This window comes from Oreochromis aureus, linkage group 10, assembly GCF_013358895.1.
Source record: "Oreochromis aureus strain Israel breed Guangdong linkage group 10, ZZ_aureus, whole genome shotgun sequence".
NCBI lineage: Eukaryota > Metazoa > Chordata > Actinopteri > Cichliformes > Cichlidae > Oreochromis > Oreochromis aureus.
In genome coordinates, this window is record NC_052951.1 from 941,792 (window position 1) to 963,202 (window position 21,411).

At 41.9% G+C, this 21,411-nt stretch overlaps 1 protein-coding gene across 2 annotated transcripts in view; it reads left to right on the forward strand.

Moving 5' to 3' along the window:
* The first annotated feature begins 1,288 nt into the window (after positions 1 to 1,288).
* hlcs (holocarboxylase synthetase (biotin-(proprionyl-CoA-carboxylase (ATP-hydrolysing)) ligase)) overlaps positions 1,289 to 21,411 on the forward strand; it is a 50,667-nt gene continuing 30,544 nt past the window's right edge. Inside the window, exons 1-5 of one of the 2 annotated variants that reach the window (XM_031758979.2) lie at positions 1,289 to 1,942; positions 2,690 to 2,830; positions 4,374 to 4,536; positions 12,457 to 13,430; positions 14,326 to 14,505. In XM_031758979.2, coding sequence (XP_031614839.2) covers positions 1,568 to 1,942; positions 2,690 to 2,830; positions 4,374 to 4,536; positions 12,457 to 13,430; positions 14,326 to 14,505 — 1,833 coding nt within the window. In that variant the 5' untranslated portion in view covers positions 1,289 to 1,567. Of the gene's footprint in view, positions 1,943 to 2,147; positions 2,427 to 2,689; positions 2,831 to 4,373; positions 4,537 to 12,456; positions 13,431 to 14,325; positions 14,506 to 21,411 lie in introns of those variants that run through there. The other variant, XM_039618128.1, reaches the window with a different exon arrangement.

A 21,411-nucleotide genomic window follows, 5' to 3' on the forward strand; every position in this document is an offset into this window, starting at 1 on the left:
AGTTAATAACTTTATTAAAATAAAGTTATTAATAAATACTATTGTTCATACATGACACTGTAACCAAAGCATTTTAACATGAACTTATGGTAAATGGACTGATTCTTCTATAGCGCTTTTCTACTCTCCCAAAGTACTCAAAGCGCTGTATACAACATGCCTCATTCACACCCACTCATGCAAGCACTTCTAAACGCAAGTGCAAACTAATCTACATTCACACTCTGATGGATGCATCAGAGGGCAACTTGGGGTTAGTATCTTGCCCAAGGATACTTGGCATACAGACTGGGGAAGTCGAGGATCGAACCACCAACCTTCCAGTCAGCAGCTGATCTGCTCTACCACCTGAGCCACAGCCACCCCAATGAATGACAAACGGCTTTGATTTGTTGATGTATTTCTTCATCAAAGAATAGGAAGCATTTATTGAACCTAACTTTCTTCATATAACTACAATCTTTGTCTGTGGTGTGATGTGCACAAAATAACCAAAAATGTTTCACATTTCATTTAATTGGTATCATTGCCAACTATTTTGCATGGCTGACAACAAAGATTGAGTTGCATTTCTAGTAAAAGTCTAACAATTCAACGATTTGTGGTGAAAAAATATAGTGTTAAAATTAATTTCCCATGAAATAACTGTCACATGGGACTGGTGCCTGTCCAGCTGTAACATGGTGACAGGTACATCCTGGACACGTCACCAGTCTGTGTAACATAACTGGATGGAAAATGTAGATGGCACCATTTTTATGGTTTTGTTACTACATTTCTTGACTTTTTTTTTTTTTTTTAAATGAAACGCCATAGGAGACATTTCCAAAAACAGTGACTTTTAGTTCCCACTAATCTTTTCTGAAATAACACTTTTATGCTAATTGTATGCATGTATTTGGATGTACGGGAATATCTCGCTCTCTCCCTCCTTCATTAACAACTTCAGCTTCCTTCCTTCTCTCACTCTTCTGTGCAGAGATCACAAGTTTAATTTTGTAAAAGTATTCAAACATCACCAGCTTTTGCAGTGCGAGTGGAAATGGGAGAATCTGACACAGACGAGTTTTATTGGAAACAGCAGGGCACAACCTGCAGCTGCACATCACAGCTCTCTGGACAGTCATTCAGCTCCAACGATACAAGTCTGCATCAACAATGGTGATTGAACCATCATACGTTGTGTTCATCATATTGACGCAGACCGCGTGCACACTGATCATCGGTCGGCTTCATCACGTCCTCCTTACAGCAGCTGATGGACCACGACAGCTTCAGCATAGCCGCTGGTAGCTTGTTAGCACGATGAAGCATGACATATGGAAGGACATGGACAGGACAGAGTCACTTGCGTAAAAGCTGGCAGGAGAATATGAAGAACCTGAACACTCACTGTGAATGACTGACTTTATTTAAGGACTGTAAACAAACGCGACACCGAGACGTTCAAACTGGATGTAAACAATGCTCCATTAGATCACCTGGATTATAATTAATGCAGTCATCCCGTCGGACAGCTGGCAAAATGCAAAAACTCGAAGAGGAAACCGAGATGATTTTCGCATAGATGGCGGTAATGCGCCCCGCTGCTTGTTGCTACCTACCACTAAAACCAAAGAAGAAGAGCTGTAGCGTTAGCTTCACGGCTGTGGACGCATATAGCAGCGATGCTTCCGAGTTGGTTTCAGTTGAGGAGCCACCATGGGCGCTCGGTGCGCAGCCTAACATGCTCATAACGCTGTGCTACGTCTACATGTGGGTGCGCTTTCACAGGTGCTACTCTGCGCTGATCCGGAGCAGTCTGTCCCGGCTGAACAGCAGCAGCTTCAGTTTCAGCCTGTGCTCGCGCCGCGCCGCGCGCGCGCGTTCAGGCTCGCTTCAGCTCGAGGACAACGTGTTTCTTCAGCGGGGAGATAAGGCCGTGTATGTTAGCGAGCCTCAGGTTGGTCACCGGACACACGCTTACGTCATACCGTGGCGAGCGAGTACTTCCTGAACGCTTTAAAATCCTACTAACGGCAGGTTGACGTGTGTGTGTGTGCGTGTGTGCGTGTGCGTGTGTGCGTGCGGTGGGCTGTCACACGCGCAGGTCCCCACGGAGCCTGACCTGAACAGCACGCTGAACACCTTTCTGAAGCTGTGCCGCAGCTAAACGGATGGAAAGCTGCGAGTTAGGCTGGCGTTCACTCAGTGATACTGTGTGTGTGTGTGTGTGTGTGTGTGTGTGTATAGATAGATATCTCCGCAGGCCAGTACCTCAGGTCTGGCCTGCGAGACTGAGTAATGTAGAATATGTAAATGGAGCATGGTGAAATGCTGAGCAGTGTTAGAATCAGGATCCACCCTTGTATGAAAACAGAAGGAGGTGATTGTAACTACCACTCGTGTCTTGCACAAGCATGGGAAGAGTGAATGCAGAGGAACAGGTCAGCTGTTACAGTATGAGGGACGAGTCTTTGCATCGGAGCTTTAACAGCTGGTCATGCTGAGGCCATTCCCACAATGAAATAACTCTGTTACTAAAGCCATCTTAGCCCAACACTTTCATATCGGTCACATTGTACACCACACTGATACCATACTTGATAATGGGGCAGTCAGAAAACATGTGACTATTGTTACTAACTACTTTATGTTTAACACTTTGTAGTGTTTGAACTTGTCGTCTGTTCTGTCTGTACTTTCCCAGGTATGTGAGGACCTCAGCCAGTGGACTGTTCTCCTGCGGTCTTCTACCGTTTATGCTCCACGAATAGACAATATTTTTTTCATCATAGAAGCTACAGAACATAAAGTGGGCTCTCCTTCTCATCGGCCGTCTAATAAGAAAGTAGGCACCGTGCTTTCTTAACTTCTGTTCTCATTATGAAATAACAAGCTTGTGTGTGTGTGTGTGTGTGTGTGTATGTATATGTATATAAATATAAATGAAACACTGACTGGGTGACTGGCTCCAGCACAGCTCAGGACAGATGTCTAAGAAGAGCGCAGTCCTGGGAACAGCAAAGATACTGCACAGGACCCTAAAGCTCCCAGCCTCTGGTAGAGGACCCGAGGGATAAAGACAAATGCCAAAATTAAAATATAATGAAATGAATAAAATTTGGATTTTGTTTTGTAAGCTCAGGGGAAAAAAGGTGGAGGTATCTGCTCATTTATTCAATAGTTTCTCTTGATCGCAGCTTTTCTGCAGTGTAAAACAAAACTTTATTCCTCAAAGTAGTCATCCTCTGCCCCTGACAGATTGGACGCTGTAATAATGAAACTAATAACAGGAGAGTTGCTCCAGGAAAAGAAGCCCAACAGTGCCCTTTACTGGAGACGTTCATCAGTTACTACACTGAGATACTTTTGCAGTCTTTCAATAAAAGTTAAAAGGTCCCATGTCATGCTAATTTACAGGCAAGATTAAAACAACAACAGAAATGCTCCATTTCTTTCAAAGAAACTCATAATTTAAACACCATGTTTGTCCTCACCATTGCTCACCAAGAGACTGTAACAACGTTTAGTGTTCAAATAAGTAAACCTACTTCACTTTGTCAAATTCAGAAAGTTCCCTTAATTGTAGCTGAGGGCTTAAGCTTATGTGAATGCTGATGTTTGTCAGTGACGTGGTTCTAAAGTGATAATAATTTTCTTTTAAATGGCTTAAACACATTGGCTGGTTGTCACTTTTGTCCTAATGAGCTGGCTCTTATTTTATGCTTGTTCCAACGGAAAGAAAAACAGCTGAATGTAGAGTTGGCTGTACTTTAATACAGAACTATGAAGAGAAGGGAGCATCGGCCATACGTAACATTAGCTACCCACCATGCTAATGGGACGATCCCATTGTTGTAATGTTGCCGTCACAAATCGGAGTAATTTACCAGGTCTTTGTACTTAAGTGTGTTTGTAATACAAGCGTCTGTAGCTAGCATGCAGCTGGCAGGTGCTAACGTGACATCAGTGTAAATGAGGCCGTTGTTTCCTTGTGCCTCTTTAAAACACTACACTGAATGAACCGGCGCACAATGCAGAATGTGGATACTAATGGTTTTGGTGGTTATGATGGTTTTCATATTTAGTATTTTAGCAATGTTAAATGTAACACACCGAAAAATATGCATTTAACAAATATGGGATAAAGTATGTGTTCTTCTGGTTTGTGCTGATGGAGCCGTTGATGCTGTTCAGATGATGCTGTGGTTGTTATTAGTTTAGTTTTTATGAAGTGAGGTTAAAAATGGACACGTGACCATCATTACAGGCTTATAACATTGTTTCTGTTCCAAACCCCTCCTGAACACCAGGTGATGATGTAGTAGGCGGGGCATGCTGAACTCTAACACGTGTCACTGTGAGTTGTGTTGTGTATGTGTTGTGTGCAGGTGCTGAAGTTGTCTGACTGCTGTCTCCCTGTGGCGTGTTGCCCTGGCCAGCCGTTCAGGGCAGTCGCTCGAGCCACCGTGGAGAGCTACAGCCAGCTCGGGATAGCTTTCATAGAAGATCGCCTCCAGCTGGACAATGGACTTACGCCCTCAAAGATAGTCCGTATGTTGTCTTCAAGTAGATTTTCTACAATGTTGTTGTTACATGGTATCACACCTCAGTTCCTTACTCATGTCTCGTTTGCATTGAGTATTATGTTGATCAGCGTGATTAATAAAGCCCAACAAAAACAGCACTTGGAAAGTTTCCGCTGCCAATACCTTTATCTTGTCACTGTAGAGAAAGCGATGAGGATCGTACTGAAATTCTGTTGGTCAGGTCTTGCTCCACCCCTCTACCAAACGTTCTAGTTTACGTTTCCAAGATAAAAAGAAGCGTGTTCTCACCCTGAAGTAGCTTTTTAAACTCAGCCTTGCATCCAGCAGCAGCAGGAAAGTGCTTTCACTCACAAAACCTCATATACAATGTTGAGCTTACAGTTATAGAGCTGCACACTTTAGTGCACAGTTTAAACTTAAACTGTCTCATGACCCATTGAAGAGTTACAGACATTTTTTGACTGTATTCAGGAGCTCAGGTTTAAATAATGGCACAAACATGTTTTCTGTCATCTGTGAGGAAGCTGTGACCTGTAACTGCCCGACGTGTGGAACTCTACAGCCACTGAGCTTCTTACCCCATCATGACATGAGCTGTAGCTTCAGAGGTAGAGCAGGTCATCTACTAATTGGAAGGTTGCTGGTTGTCAAACATGCCTGCATGCCAAATATCCTTCGGAAAGTTGCCAGGTTGCTCTCTGATGCTTCTATTGAAGTATGAATGTGTGTGATTGTTACATAGAAAGATCGATAAGATAATTCTTTATTGTCATTGCACAGTCATCCATAGTACAATAGTAAAATGAAATTGGAAAACTGTCTACAACACAAAACGACACAACACAGTAACTTAATAAAAATGAGAAGAATAAGCGTACGTGTATTGCACATTGTTATTGTTATTATTATTATTGTACCTTGTTGTGAATATAAATGTTATTGTTGTTACCCCCCCCCAAAAAAGTCCAGGGAGGTAGCCAATCAGGTCAGCTGTTTGCTTTGATTAGGGCTGTTGTCCTGTTGTTAAAGCTGTCCTTCAGTCTGTTTGTCCGCGACCTCAGCAGCCTGAATCTCCTGCCAGACGGCAGCAGCTTAAACACCCAGTATAGCACTTGTATACAAAAAGTACTTGTGTGAATGGGTGCATAGAAAAGTGTTTTATAAGAAACAATGGGTTTACCAAAGAACACGTGACATGTTCTGGAAGGACTTCATTGCTGCTGTCTTTAGTTCTTCTTAAGTGAATTGAATGATGAGGCTCAGAGTTTTGGACTTCAGTATCATCCTAGCCACTTTACTACCTTTACATGACTTTATCATAATACGACACAGAAAGCACCATGAGGTGATGTCATCGGGAATAGGGCTGGGCCATATTATACTGTTCACGGTAATACCGGTACAATGTTAGGCAACGATAAGAAAATCAAATATCACGATAGAATATGGGTAAAACGCGCATGCGCAGTGCATTTGTTTTCATACGCACATGGCCGAAAAAACATGGCGGCAACGGAGAATGAGAAGGGGGGAAAGTGGATTGTTGAGTGAAACGGATGAACCAGAATTGGTTTGTAAAAATGGTGCAACTTCAGTGATGTGGAACTGGTTTGGTGTTTGTCCGTCAGATACACAACAAAGTTTTTTTTTGTTTTTTTTTGTAGAACATGCAAGCGGGCCGTCGTTATTGCCGTATTTGTCGGACTAAGGTGCTCATAAATCTGGGATTCACCTGGGTCCTAAACTCCGCCTCTTCCGGTCCCAAAGTCAAACGAACACTACAGCATTGTTGCATGTTCCATTTTCTAGGGCAGAAATACCGTGGTAACTCGCACATCTCATGGAGGAATAAACCACATACACGTTGTTAGAGTTTTACATCAGAGGCACACGCCTTCCTTTGCGCCATCATTTATTGAACACACACTTCCGTATTTATACCTTTCAGATTAAGAGCACATACATATATGATAGGGCAACACCCCCACTTGCTCTTAACACTGTACATTACACATTTACATGATATACACATATTAACATTTATGTTCCAAACAAAATATGCGTAAATTTATCTATTTTCACTTTACTTACAGACTTAGTCATGATGTCTGCTACCATGTCTTCTGTTGCACAATATTTAACTTGTACTTCCTTCTCAGTTATAGCAGACCTAATAAAATGATACTTGACATCAATGTGTTTACATCTTTGACGGTTTATCGGATTTTTGGACAATGCAATTGCACCTTGATTGTCTGCAAGAATGGTAACTGGTGAATAGTGCCTTTTAATGTCCCTGCCTCGCACTTTGACAAAGCTACTGTAGCTTGCTTCCTGGTTTTCCAACAGATGACTGGCCCATTTTTGGATAGTACAAAACAATAACCCATTGTACTTCTCCTGTCACTCAAATCTGTGGCCCAATCTGCATCGCTGTATGCTATAAGATTTAGGTTTCCTTCTGTCCTTTTATAGCACAGCTCTTTGTTTAGTGTCCCCTTAAGGTAACGTAATACATGTTTTGCTGCTGTCCAATGATGCTCTTTTGGCTCAGACAGAGATTGTGACAGTTTGCTCACTATCCAACTCAAATCTGGTCTTGTACATGTCATTAAGTAAATCAAACTGCCCACTAATTCTCTATATTTTCCTGAATCAACTGATTCACCATGTGCATCAAAGTCATTTTTGAGTTCACAAGGAGTAGAACGTGGCTTACAGTCAGACATTTTGAACTTTTCCAGGATTTTTGTGACGTACCGTGTCTGGTTTAGTCTTATCTCATGGTTCTCTTGTGTACAGTCAATACCCAAGAAATGTTTGAGCTCACCAAGATCCTTCATTTTAAATTTCTCATTCAACATTTGTTTCACGTTTCTGATAGCGTCTTCACTGTTGGCAGCTATGATTACATCATCAACCCAGATGATAAGAATCACTGTCTCACTCGCTGTCTGTCTGGAATATACACAATGGTCTACAGGATTTTGTTTGTAACCTTTTTCACATAAATGGTCATGTAACATCTTATTCCAGTTTCTGCCAGATTGTTTCAAACCATATAGTGATTTGTTTAATTTGCAGACCAGTTTTTCACCTGGGTCTGATTTTACTTCAAAACCTTCTGGTTGCTGCATATACACCTCACAATCGATTGGGGCGTGCAAATAAGCAGTCTTCACATCCATTTGATGGAGTTTAAAGTTGTACTGTACTGCTAATTGCATCAGAGTACGCACTGATGTCATATCTGCAGTCGGCGAAAAGGTTTCTTTGTAATCAATGCCTTGAACTTGGCTATAGCCTTTAGCAACATATCTTGCTTTAAATGTTTTAGTCCGATTCGGGTTCTCTTTTATCACATACACCCATCTCCCTCCCACTGCATTTTTACCTTCCGGCAGCGTGGTTAGAGTGAACGTATTATTGTCTTTCAAGGATCTCATTTCATCTTCCATAGCATCTGACCAACACTTAGAGTTCGATGACTGCATAGCTTCTTCAAATGTCTTTGGTATGTTATACATCACCCTGTAACAGTAATCTACAGTCAGCAATGTTTGGTCGTCTTCTGCAGTTTGGACATAGTCTTTCAGGTAATCTGGCCTTCTCCTGTTTCGTTTAGGATATCGTTCAGACTCTGTTCTGTCACTCTGTTTGTCTGAGTTTTGTGTGTCATTTATGCCATTGTCTTGAATGTCACTTTCAGGTTCAAGGATCATACTTTCATTTGATCTCTGGTCATTCCCTGTTTTGTCCATTCTAGCGGGGTACTTCAAGATGTCCCCTGGAGTCAAATCATTATCTCCATCGTCATCATCCTGAATAGTCTGGGTTTGGTGCTCAACTACACTTTTAGTGGGGAACTTGACCAACCTATGTCTAAGAACTCGTCCTGTTTTAGGGTAGTAGATTAGATACGACGGACTGTTTTTATCGTAACCCACAAAAACTCCTTCGTCACATCTCGCATCTAACTTTTTTTTGTTGTGTCCGTAACCGTAGCAAACTGATCCAAAAATCCCCATCCTCGACATGTCTGGCTTCTTTCCTGTCAGCATGTAATAAGGGGTTTGCTTTGTGCGTCTGTTGTAACACCTATTACGAATTACTACGGCAGTCATAACAGCATAAGTCCATAATCTCTTTGGCAGGTTACTTTCAATCAACATACACCGTGCCATTTCAAAAAGTGTTCGCCATTGTCTCTCGGCAGTCCCATTCTGATGAGGTGAATACGGCGCTGATGTCTCATGCTTTATCGTGTTTTTATTTAACAATGCCTGAAACTCTTTAGATGTAAATTCAGTTCCATTGTCTAATCTGATTCTCTTTACTTGCCCATAGGGGGCGACGTCTGCCAAAAATCTTTCAGTTGCTTTTACGGTGTCACTTTTAGCCTTTAAAAAGTACACAAACATTGTGCCTGAGTAATCATCAGTAAATGCTAACGTGTACCTGAACCCGTCTTTAGCTTCTGGTTCTATCGGTCCAGCTAAGTCAGTGTGCACTAGCTCTAATGCTTCTTCTGCATCAGTTACGTGTTTAGCAGTAATCTTCTTTCGTCTGCGACAGTCGCTGTCCTTATGCGTTGAGCTTTTGCAGTAACCGCACCACTGCTTCTCTTTCTTCCAGTTATTTGCCTTCATCACATTATCTTCAGAACATGTGGCCTTTTCGGTGCTCTCGTAGCTTCTTAATTTAGCTTTAAATTCATTGAATGTCATTGCTTTTTCACTGTGGGTTACGTGTATGGAAAACGGCTTGAAAGATTCAGGCAACCCTTTTAACACCATTGCAATAAGCAGTCCATCACTTAATGTCTCTTCTGCATTCCTCAGAGCTGTAATGGCAGTCTCAGCCCTTATCATATAGTCTGTGACGCTCTCACTGGGCGTTTTCTGTAGCGACGTTAGCTCCGTGTACAGGCTAATCACACATGGTTTCCCCTTACTGGCGTAGTGCTCTCTCAGAATTTTCAACGCTTTCCGTCCGTCATCCCTGGCATCTCTCATCACGAGTGAAAGACTTCTATCATCCAATACTTGGATTAGCTCTGCATAAGCTACTTCATTTTTTTCATCCAAGTCCTTGTCTTCTTCCTCCGACTCACCGGGCTCGTCCAAAATGGCGGCCTTTAGCCCAAGTAGCCGCAGGTATCCCAGGAACTTTGTTTCCCACAATTCATAGTTTCTCTCGTCTCCGTCAAAGCACAGATGGTTCCACCGGCTTCCCACATCCCTTCTGGGCCCATAACCTGTTGCATGTTCCATTTACTAGGGCAGAAATACCGTGGTAACTCGCACATCTCATGGAGGAATAAACCACATACACGTTGTTAGAGTTTTACATCAGAGGCACACGCCTTCCTTTGCGCCATCATTTATTGAACACACACTTCCGTATTTATACCTTTCAGATTAAGAGCACATACATATATGATAGGTTTTAACTCTCAGTGATGCTTGTTGCCCTATCTAAATTCTTTCATCTTTAATAAAACGATCAGCATTGCTGCTTTACCAGGTGTAACTATGAGGTTTAACATCCAGGCATCCATGAAAACAGAATTTATTACATTTAACGGAGTTAGAAGTTAGCAGGAAGTTAGCGGAAGTTAGCTCGCTAGTTTCGCTAGTTACCTAAGCATGATATAGCATGTTCTGACTGAGAGATTTCTGAAACATTCAAACGTACAGCTCTGCTATCACCTCCAACATAAATGAAGACAGGAAACTAAACAGCAGTGACGTTTGTAGGGTTACTGAAGTTGGGCTAGCTGGTATATAATGATGTGCTACGTGATCGCTAGCAACACAGCTATGTTAGCATAACATAAACACAGTGAAGCTGGAGGATGAACGCTAACTTTTTTCCACTCGATAAAAGTTAACGTGAAGGTTCCTGATGGTTAGGGACAAATGCAATCGCATGGCAGGATGCTGTAAACGGACCAAACTTCAGTCAGGAGAACAACTGAGATAATCCATCCACAATACCAGGTTAGTCATTAATATATTGCAACAACATGGGAATAGAGCAGCTGTGATAGAATAACAGCATTAACCTCCTAAGACCCGAACTCTTCCACGACATGCATTTTTAATTTCTCTTGGATATTTGGGCATATTGGGGCCCAATGAATGTAAAAACAAAGAATTTCCAGATTTTTTTTTTTTTTTTTTTTTTTTTGTTTTTAAGAAAAATGAGAGCCACAAATGAGGATATTCATTTAAAATTTTGATAGGACAGTAGCAGTATAATGTCCTCGTAAGTGGATATCAGGCCCATGTAGAGCAAAATTTAGTATTTTGGTCTAAATAACGCAATATGTGATGTCCACATATGTGGACGGCAGGTCCTAGGAGGTTAATGAATCAATGTTACAGAAGTGGAGGAAGCAAGAAGAATGTGTTGAATAAAGTTTGATTTATCTGACTGCTTTGTTTCGCTTAATGTGCCTTATAATCCCGTGCACCTTATGGTCCGAAAAATACGTATTTGACTTTTTTTATTTGGCACACTGCACTTTAATGTTGCAAAGCACCTCTTTTTAACTTAAGTGGATATTATACATGGTTATGCTCAGGATATGTCAGCCCATTTCTACTGGAAATGCCTTTTGGTTAAACTTTCAGCAAGGAATTTGCATTTGCACTCTTAAATTTTTATATAGCTTTAATGCACATAAAAAACAGCTGCTTGTTTAAGTGAAAATAAATGATGGGTTGTTTTTTTTTGTTTTTTGTTTTTTTTTGCGCTAGTAAAGTTGTGGGGTTGTATTTTGTCTCGCAGAAATCATATCGTCAGTTATATCATCATTGCAAATTTTCAAATCTATATCGTGATAAATATTTTTGGCCATATCGCCCTGCTCTAATCGGGGAGCAACCCATCGAATCCACAGAGAAATCAGACCGTACACAAGTTATGTTTATTCATGATAAGCGACACAGGTAAAAAGTATTGAACACATGACGAAAGAGAGGCCTGGAAAGTCACGACACCAGCTCTATTAGTAGTTAGAGAGCAATCCTGCCACTTAGTGAAAATTAATATCAGACCTGACTGATGACCTTTCACCTCATCACCAAGGTGGCACAAAAGAAACGTCTCATTATGGGTAAACCAGTGAGTTCTCTCAAGACCTTGTAAAGCAAAACATACTGATGACAGTGGTTACTGAGCCCTCTGGACGCCATGATACACAGCATGTTTAGAGGTCAAAATGTGCTACGTATCGCGGATGATGAAGATGAAGCGAGGGTGAATGTTTCAGCCAGACAATGATCCCAAACATGAAAGCCAAAAACAAGCCCCGGAAACTCTCTGTTGGTTTCAGGGAAAGAAAATAAAGCTGCTAGAAAGGCCCAGCCAATCAGCTGACCTGAATCTGACTGAAAATCTATAATCAAAACTAAAGCTCAGAGTTCATCGGTGTTCAATGCTTCCTTTCCCTGCTGTATTTGTGTATAGGGTTAAGCCTTTATACCAGGGGTGTCCAACTCCAGGCCTTGAGGGCCGGTGTCCTGCAGGTTTCAGACCTCACCCTGGGTCATCACACCTGAACCACATGATTAGTTCATTACCAGGACTCTGGTGAACTTGAAGCCATTAAAATCAGCTGTGTTGGATCAAGGACACATCTAAAACCTGCAGGACACCGGCCCTCGAGACCAGGACCTCCCCACCCCCGTTTTATACCTCTGTGGTGTAGCATAGCTGAAATGAAAGGTTTCAGCAGGTCTGAGCTGTTTGTTCTCCGAAGCTGCTGGATACAAGAACTGTACCAAAGAGCTTACATTGTTACTGTTTTACTGTTCACTAGTTTAGTGGTTGACAGAAACAGTTGTTTGAAGTTTGAATACAAAGACAGATCAGTAGATGGTTCTGATGTTTTTGTGGTGTGGTTGTATTTCCACAGCTGTCCTCCTGCAAGAATCCACTCTGAGTGCGCTGCTGGACCAGCAGTGTCCACAGAGCCTACGGGCACAGTCGTCACTGCTTCCCTGTAGCACTGAAGAGCCTATAGCTCGCCACCATCATCTGCAGTGTCGTAGAGGCAGCTTCCTTCTCATCCCAGAGGTAAAGAGGAGGTTAGAGGACCGGCGAGGGTCAGAGCCACTCCGCAGCTCCCAGGTTTTGGGATCTCTCGGTGACTTGGAGGAACACTCCCTGGGGAATTATCACCACATGGAGGGCCACGGACACCACCTGCATCTGTCCAGCTGCCATGAATGTCTGGAACTGGAGAACAGCACCATACTCTCTGTCAAATATGCCTCCGCTGAGAATATTCCAGACCTCCCGGATGATAACTCGGTTGGAAATGAGCATCTCGATGAAAATCATTCCCAAGGGGTTTTTGGTCAAAGCGGTGGCAAACCCCCAAATGTTCTCGTCTACACGGGGGGCTGTCAGGAGCGTTTTCAGACAGTTCGCCAGCTTTTATCAGAATGTATAAACATGGAAAGTAACATCATCTATCTGCTCCAGCCAGAGCAGGCACTGAATGATCCCTGGCTGGAAAACACAAGACTCCTGGTACTGGCAGAAGAGGAAACCCTAAGTCCCCAGCTTCAGACCCGCTTTCTCACCTACCTGAGCCAGGGGGGCAAGGTCCTCGGGCTAGCCTCTTCTCTGTGCCCTGCAGGACTCTGCCTGGAAGTCAGGCAGAGCCAGTGCATGCAGGTCAACAAGCTGAATTTCACCAGGGAAGACAGCACAGAGCTGAATCTGAGTATACTGGCGAGTGGGAAAGTCTACATCAGGGATCCTCGGGGGGGAGGAGAAGTTGAACTGTGGGGGGAGCTGAAAGGGGATGTCCCCCATAAGAAGGATATGGTTATTGTACGACTGACCCACGGAAGGGACGGTGGAGAAGCTGTCCTTTGTCAGGTAAACCCATGTAAACGTCTTCCTTGCGGACAATGAATAGCATGCTTTTTTTGAGGCACGCAGTAGTGCTAGCATATGTGGGACAGTAAACCTGCACGCTGTTGTATTTCTGTAGTGTCAGATCAAAGCAACAGTTGCCTCACACATAAAGACCATGTGATGTTAGAGAGAAAAGCCCAACATTCAGGCGATCCCACGTCCAAGGACTTGGCGGCAGTTGGAAAATCTCTTAACGGGAAGAATGAGGTTCAGATGTATGAGGTCTCAGTGACTGACATGAGAGGAGTGTGAGTGGCTCAGTGGGTACGCCCTACGACAGGAGTGCAGCAGCCTGGATTCAACTCTGATGTTTGCTCTTTCTCCTGAGTTTCCATCTTCAGTGCTGCACTGTCCAATAGAGGCAAAAATGCCTTCAGGTGAAGGATAAATGCATCATGGGATGTTTCTAGCAGTCTGAGCCTATAGCAGCAGATCTAAGAGAAGATCCGCTGATCCAGCAGTCTCCCTATAACACACGCTTCCTTTATTAATGGTGTAGCTAGCAGTAAATTAACTGCCACAGCAGCCTGAATCTTCTATAATCCAGGAACTGTCCTGTCCTTGTTTTGCAGTCGGGTCTAGAAATAATGTTGTTGTTGTTGTTGTTATTAGTATTAATATTAGTATTATTTATGCATTCTGAATGAATCCAGGTGCTGACAGTGGGTATGTGGTGCTGCTAACTGTTGGGCTAGTAAATGAAGCCCGGTGTCGTGTGATGTCTACATTACAAGCAGATTTATTAGGTGCAAATATTTGCAGTATAAAATAAATGATACTCGTTTTTGCTGCCACATTAATGTTTCATGCATCCTCTGATGTTTTTAGTGCTATACTTAAACGTGTATATCTGCAGGTCCACTTTGAAATTGCTCCCAACTCTCAGAATTTGCCATTGGATACTTTTGATGAACTGAAGGTCAACAATGCCTCGCGGTATGAAGTCTTGACAGAAATCCTCACCTCTCTAGGCCTCAAATGTGAACCAAGTCAGACTCCAAGTCCAAGTGCGGTACACCTGCTCGCTATCTCTCAGGTAAGATGCTCAGCGTTCTTGTGTTCAAGACTAAGAACAGCTTCATGTCCTATTGACTCATCTCTCCATGTGAAAAAGGTTCGGTGAGTGCCTCCCACCTGATCCCCTTAAAACACTGTGTTAGTAAGTACAGTAGCTTTGCTTCATTAAATATGCTACATTTTAAATATGAAGTACTATAGTTACTGTGAGTTACAGGGTTAGGATAAAGTTACTCTCTCTTCTTTCTCTGGCATTTTTGAGACCTCATAGCTTGTTGGGTAAGGGAGCTAGCCCACATAATTTTGGGGACTGAGCCTTTGTTGAAAACTGCAACAGAATCAAGTTACATCACGTTTTCTATCACTTTGATTAAATTGTATTAATGCTCATTATAATTAGTGTGGATGCTTATTAAGCATCCACAGTATTGTTCTTCTACTTTTCATATTCCGTACGTTTTTCGGCATCTATCTCCTTCAACACAGTTTAACTTAGAAAAACCATTCAACCACCGTTAGATTCTTCTTCTTTTGGACGTGTGCTTGTATTTTTCGCATTTTTAACTTCTATGTTCTTTAAATTATTCAACTTTATTCAACAAAAATTTATAATGTATTTCAATGGGAGAATCTTCAAATGCTCATTCAACTTACTCTTGTTTCAACTCTAACTACTTCCACATACGTTAACCTAGAGCCACCATTCAAACTTTAAAACGAAGACAAGATATTCAACTTGTATTTATCTTTTCAATATCTAGTATACTTTTTCTTCAGCTCCAGTTTAAGTTTCATCCTTTTTTTCAGCCGTTTCAGAGTTTATAATGGGTGTGTATGTGACGGAATGTTGGCGTTTAGAGTGAGACAACCCTAACTGCTAGAGTGGGAGGAGGGAAAAAATTAATCTTAAAATCTTCCCTTTAAACTGCTGCTGTGTCCACAATGTTTGCTCTACAGGTATGATTTTACCCTCAAAATGTAGCCATCGCTGTCCTCTTTCATCCAGTGTTATTATTGTACTAGGTATTATGGTTCGTTCCTAAATGTCACCAATGCACATCCTCCTCCCTCCAACTCTTCCATAGAGTCCAATGTTAAAATTGATCCCAAAATTCGTCTGAAAATCAGAAGTACAGGCTGTCTTTACACTGTCATCACGTCCATATAATAAACTCCACAGGCATGAAAACTCAGAATTCGGTAGACTAGACATTGCTGCCGCTCACGGTAAAAGAATTTTGTCAATACGACTTGTAGGTTTTTTCTTGGGAAGCATTTGTTTCACAATCACTTTTCTGTTTATTTAAAGCAGCAGAAGAGAGGGGCTGCTGTCTGTATGTGTGTGTGTGTGTGTGCGCGCACGTGTGTGGTGCCACAGACTGGAGTCGCTATAGCAGCCAGGCTCACACCTGCCTCCTTAATGAGCTCTGTCTGTCACTGCCAAGATTAACCTTAAAAACGTATGTTTCAACTGCTGCTGTGTGCACAGTGTTTGCTCTACAGCCATTATTTTACCCTCACAACGTAGCCATCGTTGTTCTCTTTCCAACAGTGTGTCTTTCAAAGCTCAGAGATGTAAACTTTATAAACTGTGTGGATCCAAGTAGAAGGATAACCTTCTAACTGACCCATAGAAATACATTATATTTTCAGTCAGGAGTTTATCTCAACAGCAGGAAAGAACCCACTTTTAAATCACTCATGTGACCATATTTTTGACACCCCAAGGATAAAAGAGACACTTCTGTGTAGAACAATTCCTTGGGATCCTCACAGTTCAAAAGCTGTTTTGATGGGAGTTAGGGTCCTTGATTTAGATGCAGTTTCTCAACAGGTGCACCAAGGCAGATTTGACAGGGTTTTCCCACAGAATAACAGTATGCCAGTAGTTAGTGCAGGCCAACTAAATAGGCTATTCTGATTGGCCTGTTAAATTCAAGCTTATTGTTCATTGGTGGATTTGTCTTCTGCACACAGGTGATTCAGATCTGGGCATTTGGCGTCAGTTCATGACTTTTAGAATCATCGTTTCTGACTGAATGATTAAAACTTACAGCATTTAGCTGTCTGTAGTGGATTTTCCCAAATTTCAGTCATTCAGTGATTAAAATAAAATGAGGTTTCAATTTTTTATTCAGATGTTTTCTGACTCTAAATTTTCTTTTGATATTACTCAGCTTTTTCTAATTTACATTTTAAACATGTTCACCTACTTTCCAACTTCTCATTCTGTGTGAACGTCAGCTTTCAACATTTCTGAACTTTAGTTTTCAGGGGAAAAATTCTGAATTTTTCATCTCATTCAACATTTTTAACTTAACATTCAGCAGATATTTCATTTCAGCTCAAAACATTCAGCTATCAGCATCCACGCTGCAGTTTCTTCAGAAAATGCATTTTCTAGTTAATCATAGTTTTTTAATAACATGGTAAAGGTGTCCTTTGTTTCGTCCGTAGAGCAACATAAAGCTCAAGCACAGGTATCCCCACCCCGGTCCCCAAAGCCACAAACCCAGTAGCCAATTCAAAGTTAAGGTGAGCTTTATTGCTGCACCAGCTTGAACTCCGGGGTGAACCATGGCCAGAATAACCAACAAAACAAGCTATTCCAAAGAAGTGCTACCTAAACCCTGTGTGAAAACTGAACCAAACCCAAACTCTAAAAGTTAATAAACAAGACAAAACGTACTAAAATGAATGGTCAGTTTGCTCTTTCTGCTTCAGTGCTGTTTAGAACAACGTATATAAAACAGAACACACACCCCGGGTAAATGGCCCTGAGGCCAGACTCTGTGATCAAATCATTTTCTTTTAAACACTCACTGTGACTGTACATGTATCCTACATGTGGAGAGGTTTGCTTGGCATGTTTAATTTTTGGCACAGCTGTTGCTGTCAGCTCGCAGCAGGAGATTCCCGAGTTTGAATGCCGGATTGGCACATTTGTACGTTCTCCCTGGATCAGGGACCAGGTTCGCATGGTTCTCTCCTGGTACTCCGACTTCCCTCTCCTTTCTCCACGTTGATGTAGTTCCCACATTATACTAGTGTAGATCCAGGATCAACATTGTAACTGACCTACCACACTGCAAAACTATGACATCATAACAACGTGGGGAAAAAGGCAAATAAGATGCCTTTGTTTAATCTGAACTTGTGTTAGGGAACAATAGTAGAAGGTAACTCTTGTCTGGTAGACTTCTGTGGAAGGATGGTACTGCCAGCAGGGCGGGATTGCCAGAACATTTTAAATCTACCAAGATTGTCCATTACATGTTTGACACAGCGTTTATTCCGTTTGGCAATATTACAGCAGCAACAGGCTAACACGGATCATCTATGATTTAGATGTAGAGAATGAAGACACCCATCTAACTTCATGAATAGTTGTTTTCCTGGGCTTGTAGAAGAGGGCTAGGTCACACAATGACACCACTGTTCACAACCCAACGATGGAAACACAGAGTTTGAAAGCACCGAAGGCTACAAACTTGTTAGTGCTGAATAATTAGAAAATGTCTTTGACGCAGAAGGAACCTCGTCTAACAGATGAAGCTGATTTGTGCTGGCGTCTGCTGCAGCCTCTTTCAACCATTCACCATCCAACATGGTGACATGACCTTTGAAAGTTCACCTAACATGCTCCTTTTATGGTTTGAATATGGAATTGTGGGCACATATAGGGTGCACAGTTGAACTCTGGGTCCATTGTTAAGTGCCATCAGGTCCTTAAATAGTGACAGCTGTGTCCACATCCTTGGGATGCTGTTGGACTCCACCTGTGGTTGTCTCTGATTCTAGGCCATACGTGTCAAACTGTTCAGTGCTGCCCAAAGTAAGGAACTTCAAGTATCCTGTGGTTCTGGAATCTTCATAGGATGATGGAGCGTGCCATGGATTGGTGCAGACTCTGCAGTAATGGCACATTTACCAGACTGTAAATGGACTGGTTCTTGTATATCACATTTCTACTTTTTATATAGAAATGTTTCTCAGTGTTTAGCCTGTATCCAATGGCTTAATCCCTCTGAGTGCCGGTGAGATTCAGCTGATTGTAACTGAATCATTGACAGCACTGTTACAAGGGTGTAACTTGGTTTACTGCAGTAATCTGAACTATCCAGCAAAGTGACCAATTACATTAGGACCCTGCTTCTTTTAGGCTCTGCCCTCCAAACAATCAGAAACCAGTGCAGGATTCAGGTTGGAGAGCGCAGCGTTACCACATAGTGCTAATCTGCTGCAGCCCTGATAAAACAAACAGTGTTGTGTGAATGATGTCTAACTCACAGCTCCTGAGATATTTACTCACAAGTAATTTCATTTTTTTTTAATGTAAATATAATCTCGTTAGTTCATTTAATTTGATTGGTCTCTTGGCTCATAGTGAGGAGGACACTTTGGCTCTTCGTCCAGGACAAAAAAAGGTGAAACATCTGAATAACTGAACTTTCCCATTCTTCTGAGTGCTGTCAGACACTGTCACTGTGTGCTGTACAGTCATCCTGGAAAAACTGGAAATATTCATGCCGTGTGGGGGGAGTGGATTTGGCGCTGGGAGCTTATTTATTTTTAACCCCTAGGGGGTGTTGAAGGTCCACATTGCTCAGTAGCAGGAGCCCTTCTTCACAGCAGCTCTATGGCTGAGTGTCACATTGAAAAAGAAATCTAATTTGCTGATGTCAAATGCAGTGTCTGTATTGGCTGTAGCTCAGGAGGTAGAGCAGGTCACCTACCGATCGGAAGGTTGGTGGTTCGATCCCTGGCTCCTCTAGTCTGCATGTCAAGTATCCTGGGGCAAGATGCTAACCCTGAGTTGCTCTCTGATGCATCGGAGTGTGAATGTGTGTGAGAATCGTCAGAAAGCACTCGGATTACAGAAAGTGCTTGTGAGAATGGGTGTGATTGGGTGAATGTGGCATGTTGTATAGAGCGCTTTGAGTACTCCGGGAGAGTAGAAAAGCGCTCTATAAGAATCAGTCTATTTACCATTTATCAGTCCATGTGTTTGGTATGCAGTACACCATTCATTTTGCCTTAAATGGGCAAAGTCATTTTCTCTCCCTTATCCATATCTCATACATGATCAACTACTCACATTAAATCACTGGTATGATAAAAATAAAGCTAAGTGGCACTACCACTTTCAACGTGGTGATGAGCTGGGTTTACTCCTCAGTGGGTGTCCCTGAACTCTGCTAATACTTTACAAAGCTTTTTTTTTTTTTTAAACTATCTGAGAACAGTTAACAGTTGGTGCAGGATCATATGGACTGGGTGGGCTTTAACCAAACTTGAACACTCTGTCCAAAGAACAGAGGTTATAAAAATAAGCTGCACTATAAAAATTACAAGCTGTACACCAGGCCAACAAACCACCACCACACGATAAGTTGAGATGGATGGATGTATGTGTGTGTGTATGTGTATGTATGAGTGTATCTGTATGTATGAATGTATCTATTAGGGGTGCAATGATACACAAAATTCTCGGTTCGGTTCGATACTTTGGTGTCACGGTTCGATATTTTTTTGATACAAAAAAATGTTCATGCCTTTTTAATTTGTCATTTATTAAAATTATAAATATATATTTTAACTCAAAAGTACAGTTTTTACATTTAATGTTGCTGAAACAACAAAATAATTAAAAAAATAAATCTATCTGATTGAGAAATCACTCATCTTTGGAAAAGAGAGTTTATTACAGAGAAATGGCTCTTTCCAAAATAAAAGCTATACTATACCCTTCTTCTGGGGTATATTCTCAGCAGCATATTAAACATATCAGGTCCCCATAAGGAGAATCATGTGCTAACGGCTGTCTAAATGACGCGGGCAAAGTTTGTAGCATGCGTGCTTGTTGTTTTTGTCTGCTTCCACTTGTCTTTGCACTAGGATGATGTCGGCGTAAATGTGCAGTCATATTCGTTGTGTTCCCACTAGTGCTGTCAGCGTTAATCTCGTTAAAATGACATTAACGCCATAACACGGCAAATCTCCGTTAACGAGTTACCGCGGATCGCCCCGTGCATGGGGCTGGACGGTGTCAACACGTTAACAAGCTAACTGCGCTAACGCACTAGTTCCCACCAATTGAGCATTGCGTGGCACATCTGACATACTGTTTTACTTTTGTCCATGACGCGCTTACCATCAGGGTCATGCTTCACATGAAAACCAAGATAGTTCCAAACGCCAGATCTGAATGAGGGTGGGGGAGGCTCAATTGCCATGTTGCAACGAGCTTAGCTTCTGTCTTGCTAGCTTGTGCTGCGCTCAGTGGATCTGCACTCGACAGTGCAGCCTAGGCGGAGTAGTCGAATGCAGATCCACTGAGCGCTCAACACAGACAGCATCGTCAGAAGAAAAGTTGACAAAATAAATTAAACGTTTTGTATTGTTCGATACATATGTGTACCGAACCGAAAGCACTGTATCGAACGGTTCAATATCGGTACGAGTATTGTTGCACCCCTAATAAGTGTGTGTGTGTGTCTTTGAACTTTGATAACAGCACATAAAATCAAGTTCATTTTAATAGTTTCTACTCAAGGCCAGAGCAAATAAATATCGTCTTAGTTAAATCCAGTTTTCCAGGGTTCTCTATTGGTAACAGTCCATTCATTCTTAGCTTTGTATAAAGGTGTTCTGTTCATTTTATTGGTTTTTACTGTTGGTAATAAAATCTGCCTCCTGTAGCCTGTCTGCTAGAATATTCATGTCTGTGTACACTGAAATCTTTATACAAAATAATTACAATCTTTGTAATATATAAAATAATATTTCTAAAAATGTCAGTAAACAATAAATGAATGTGTTTTTTAGCCAACCAGTTAAGACATTTATGTGTTGTTCTATTTGTCCTGAAGGATTCATATGGCTCTGTTCTGTACCATCTGCAGTTTCTGACCTGATCACTCTC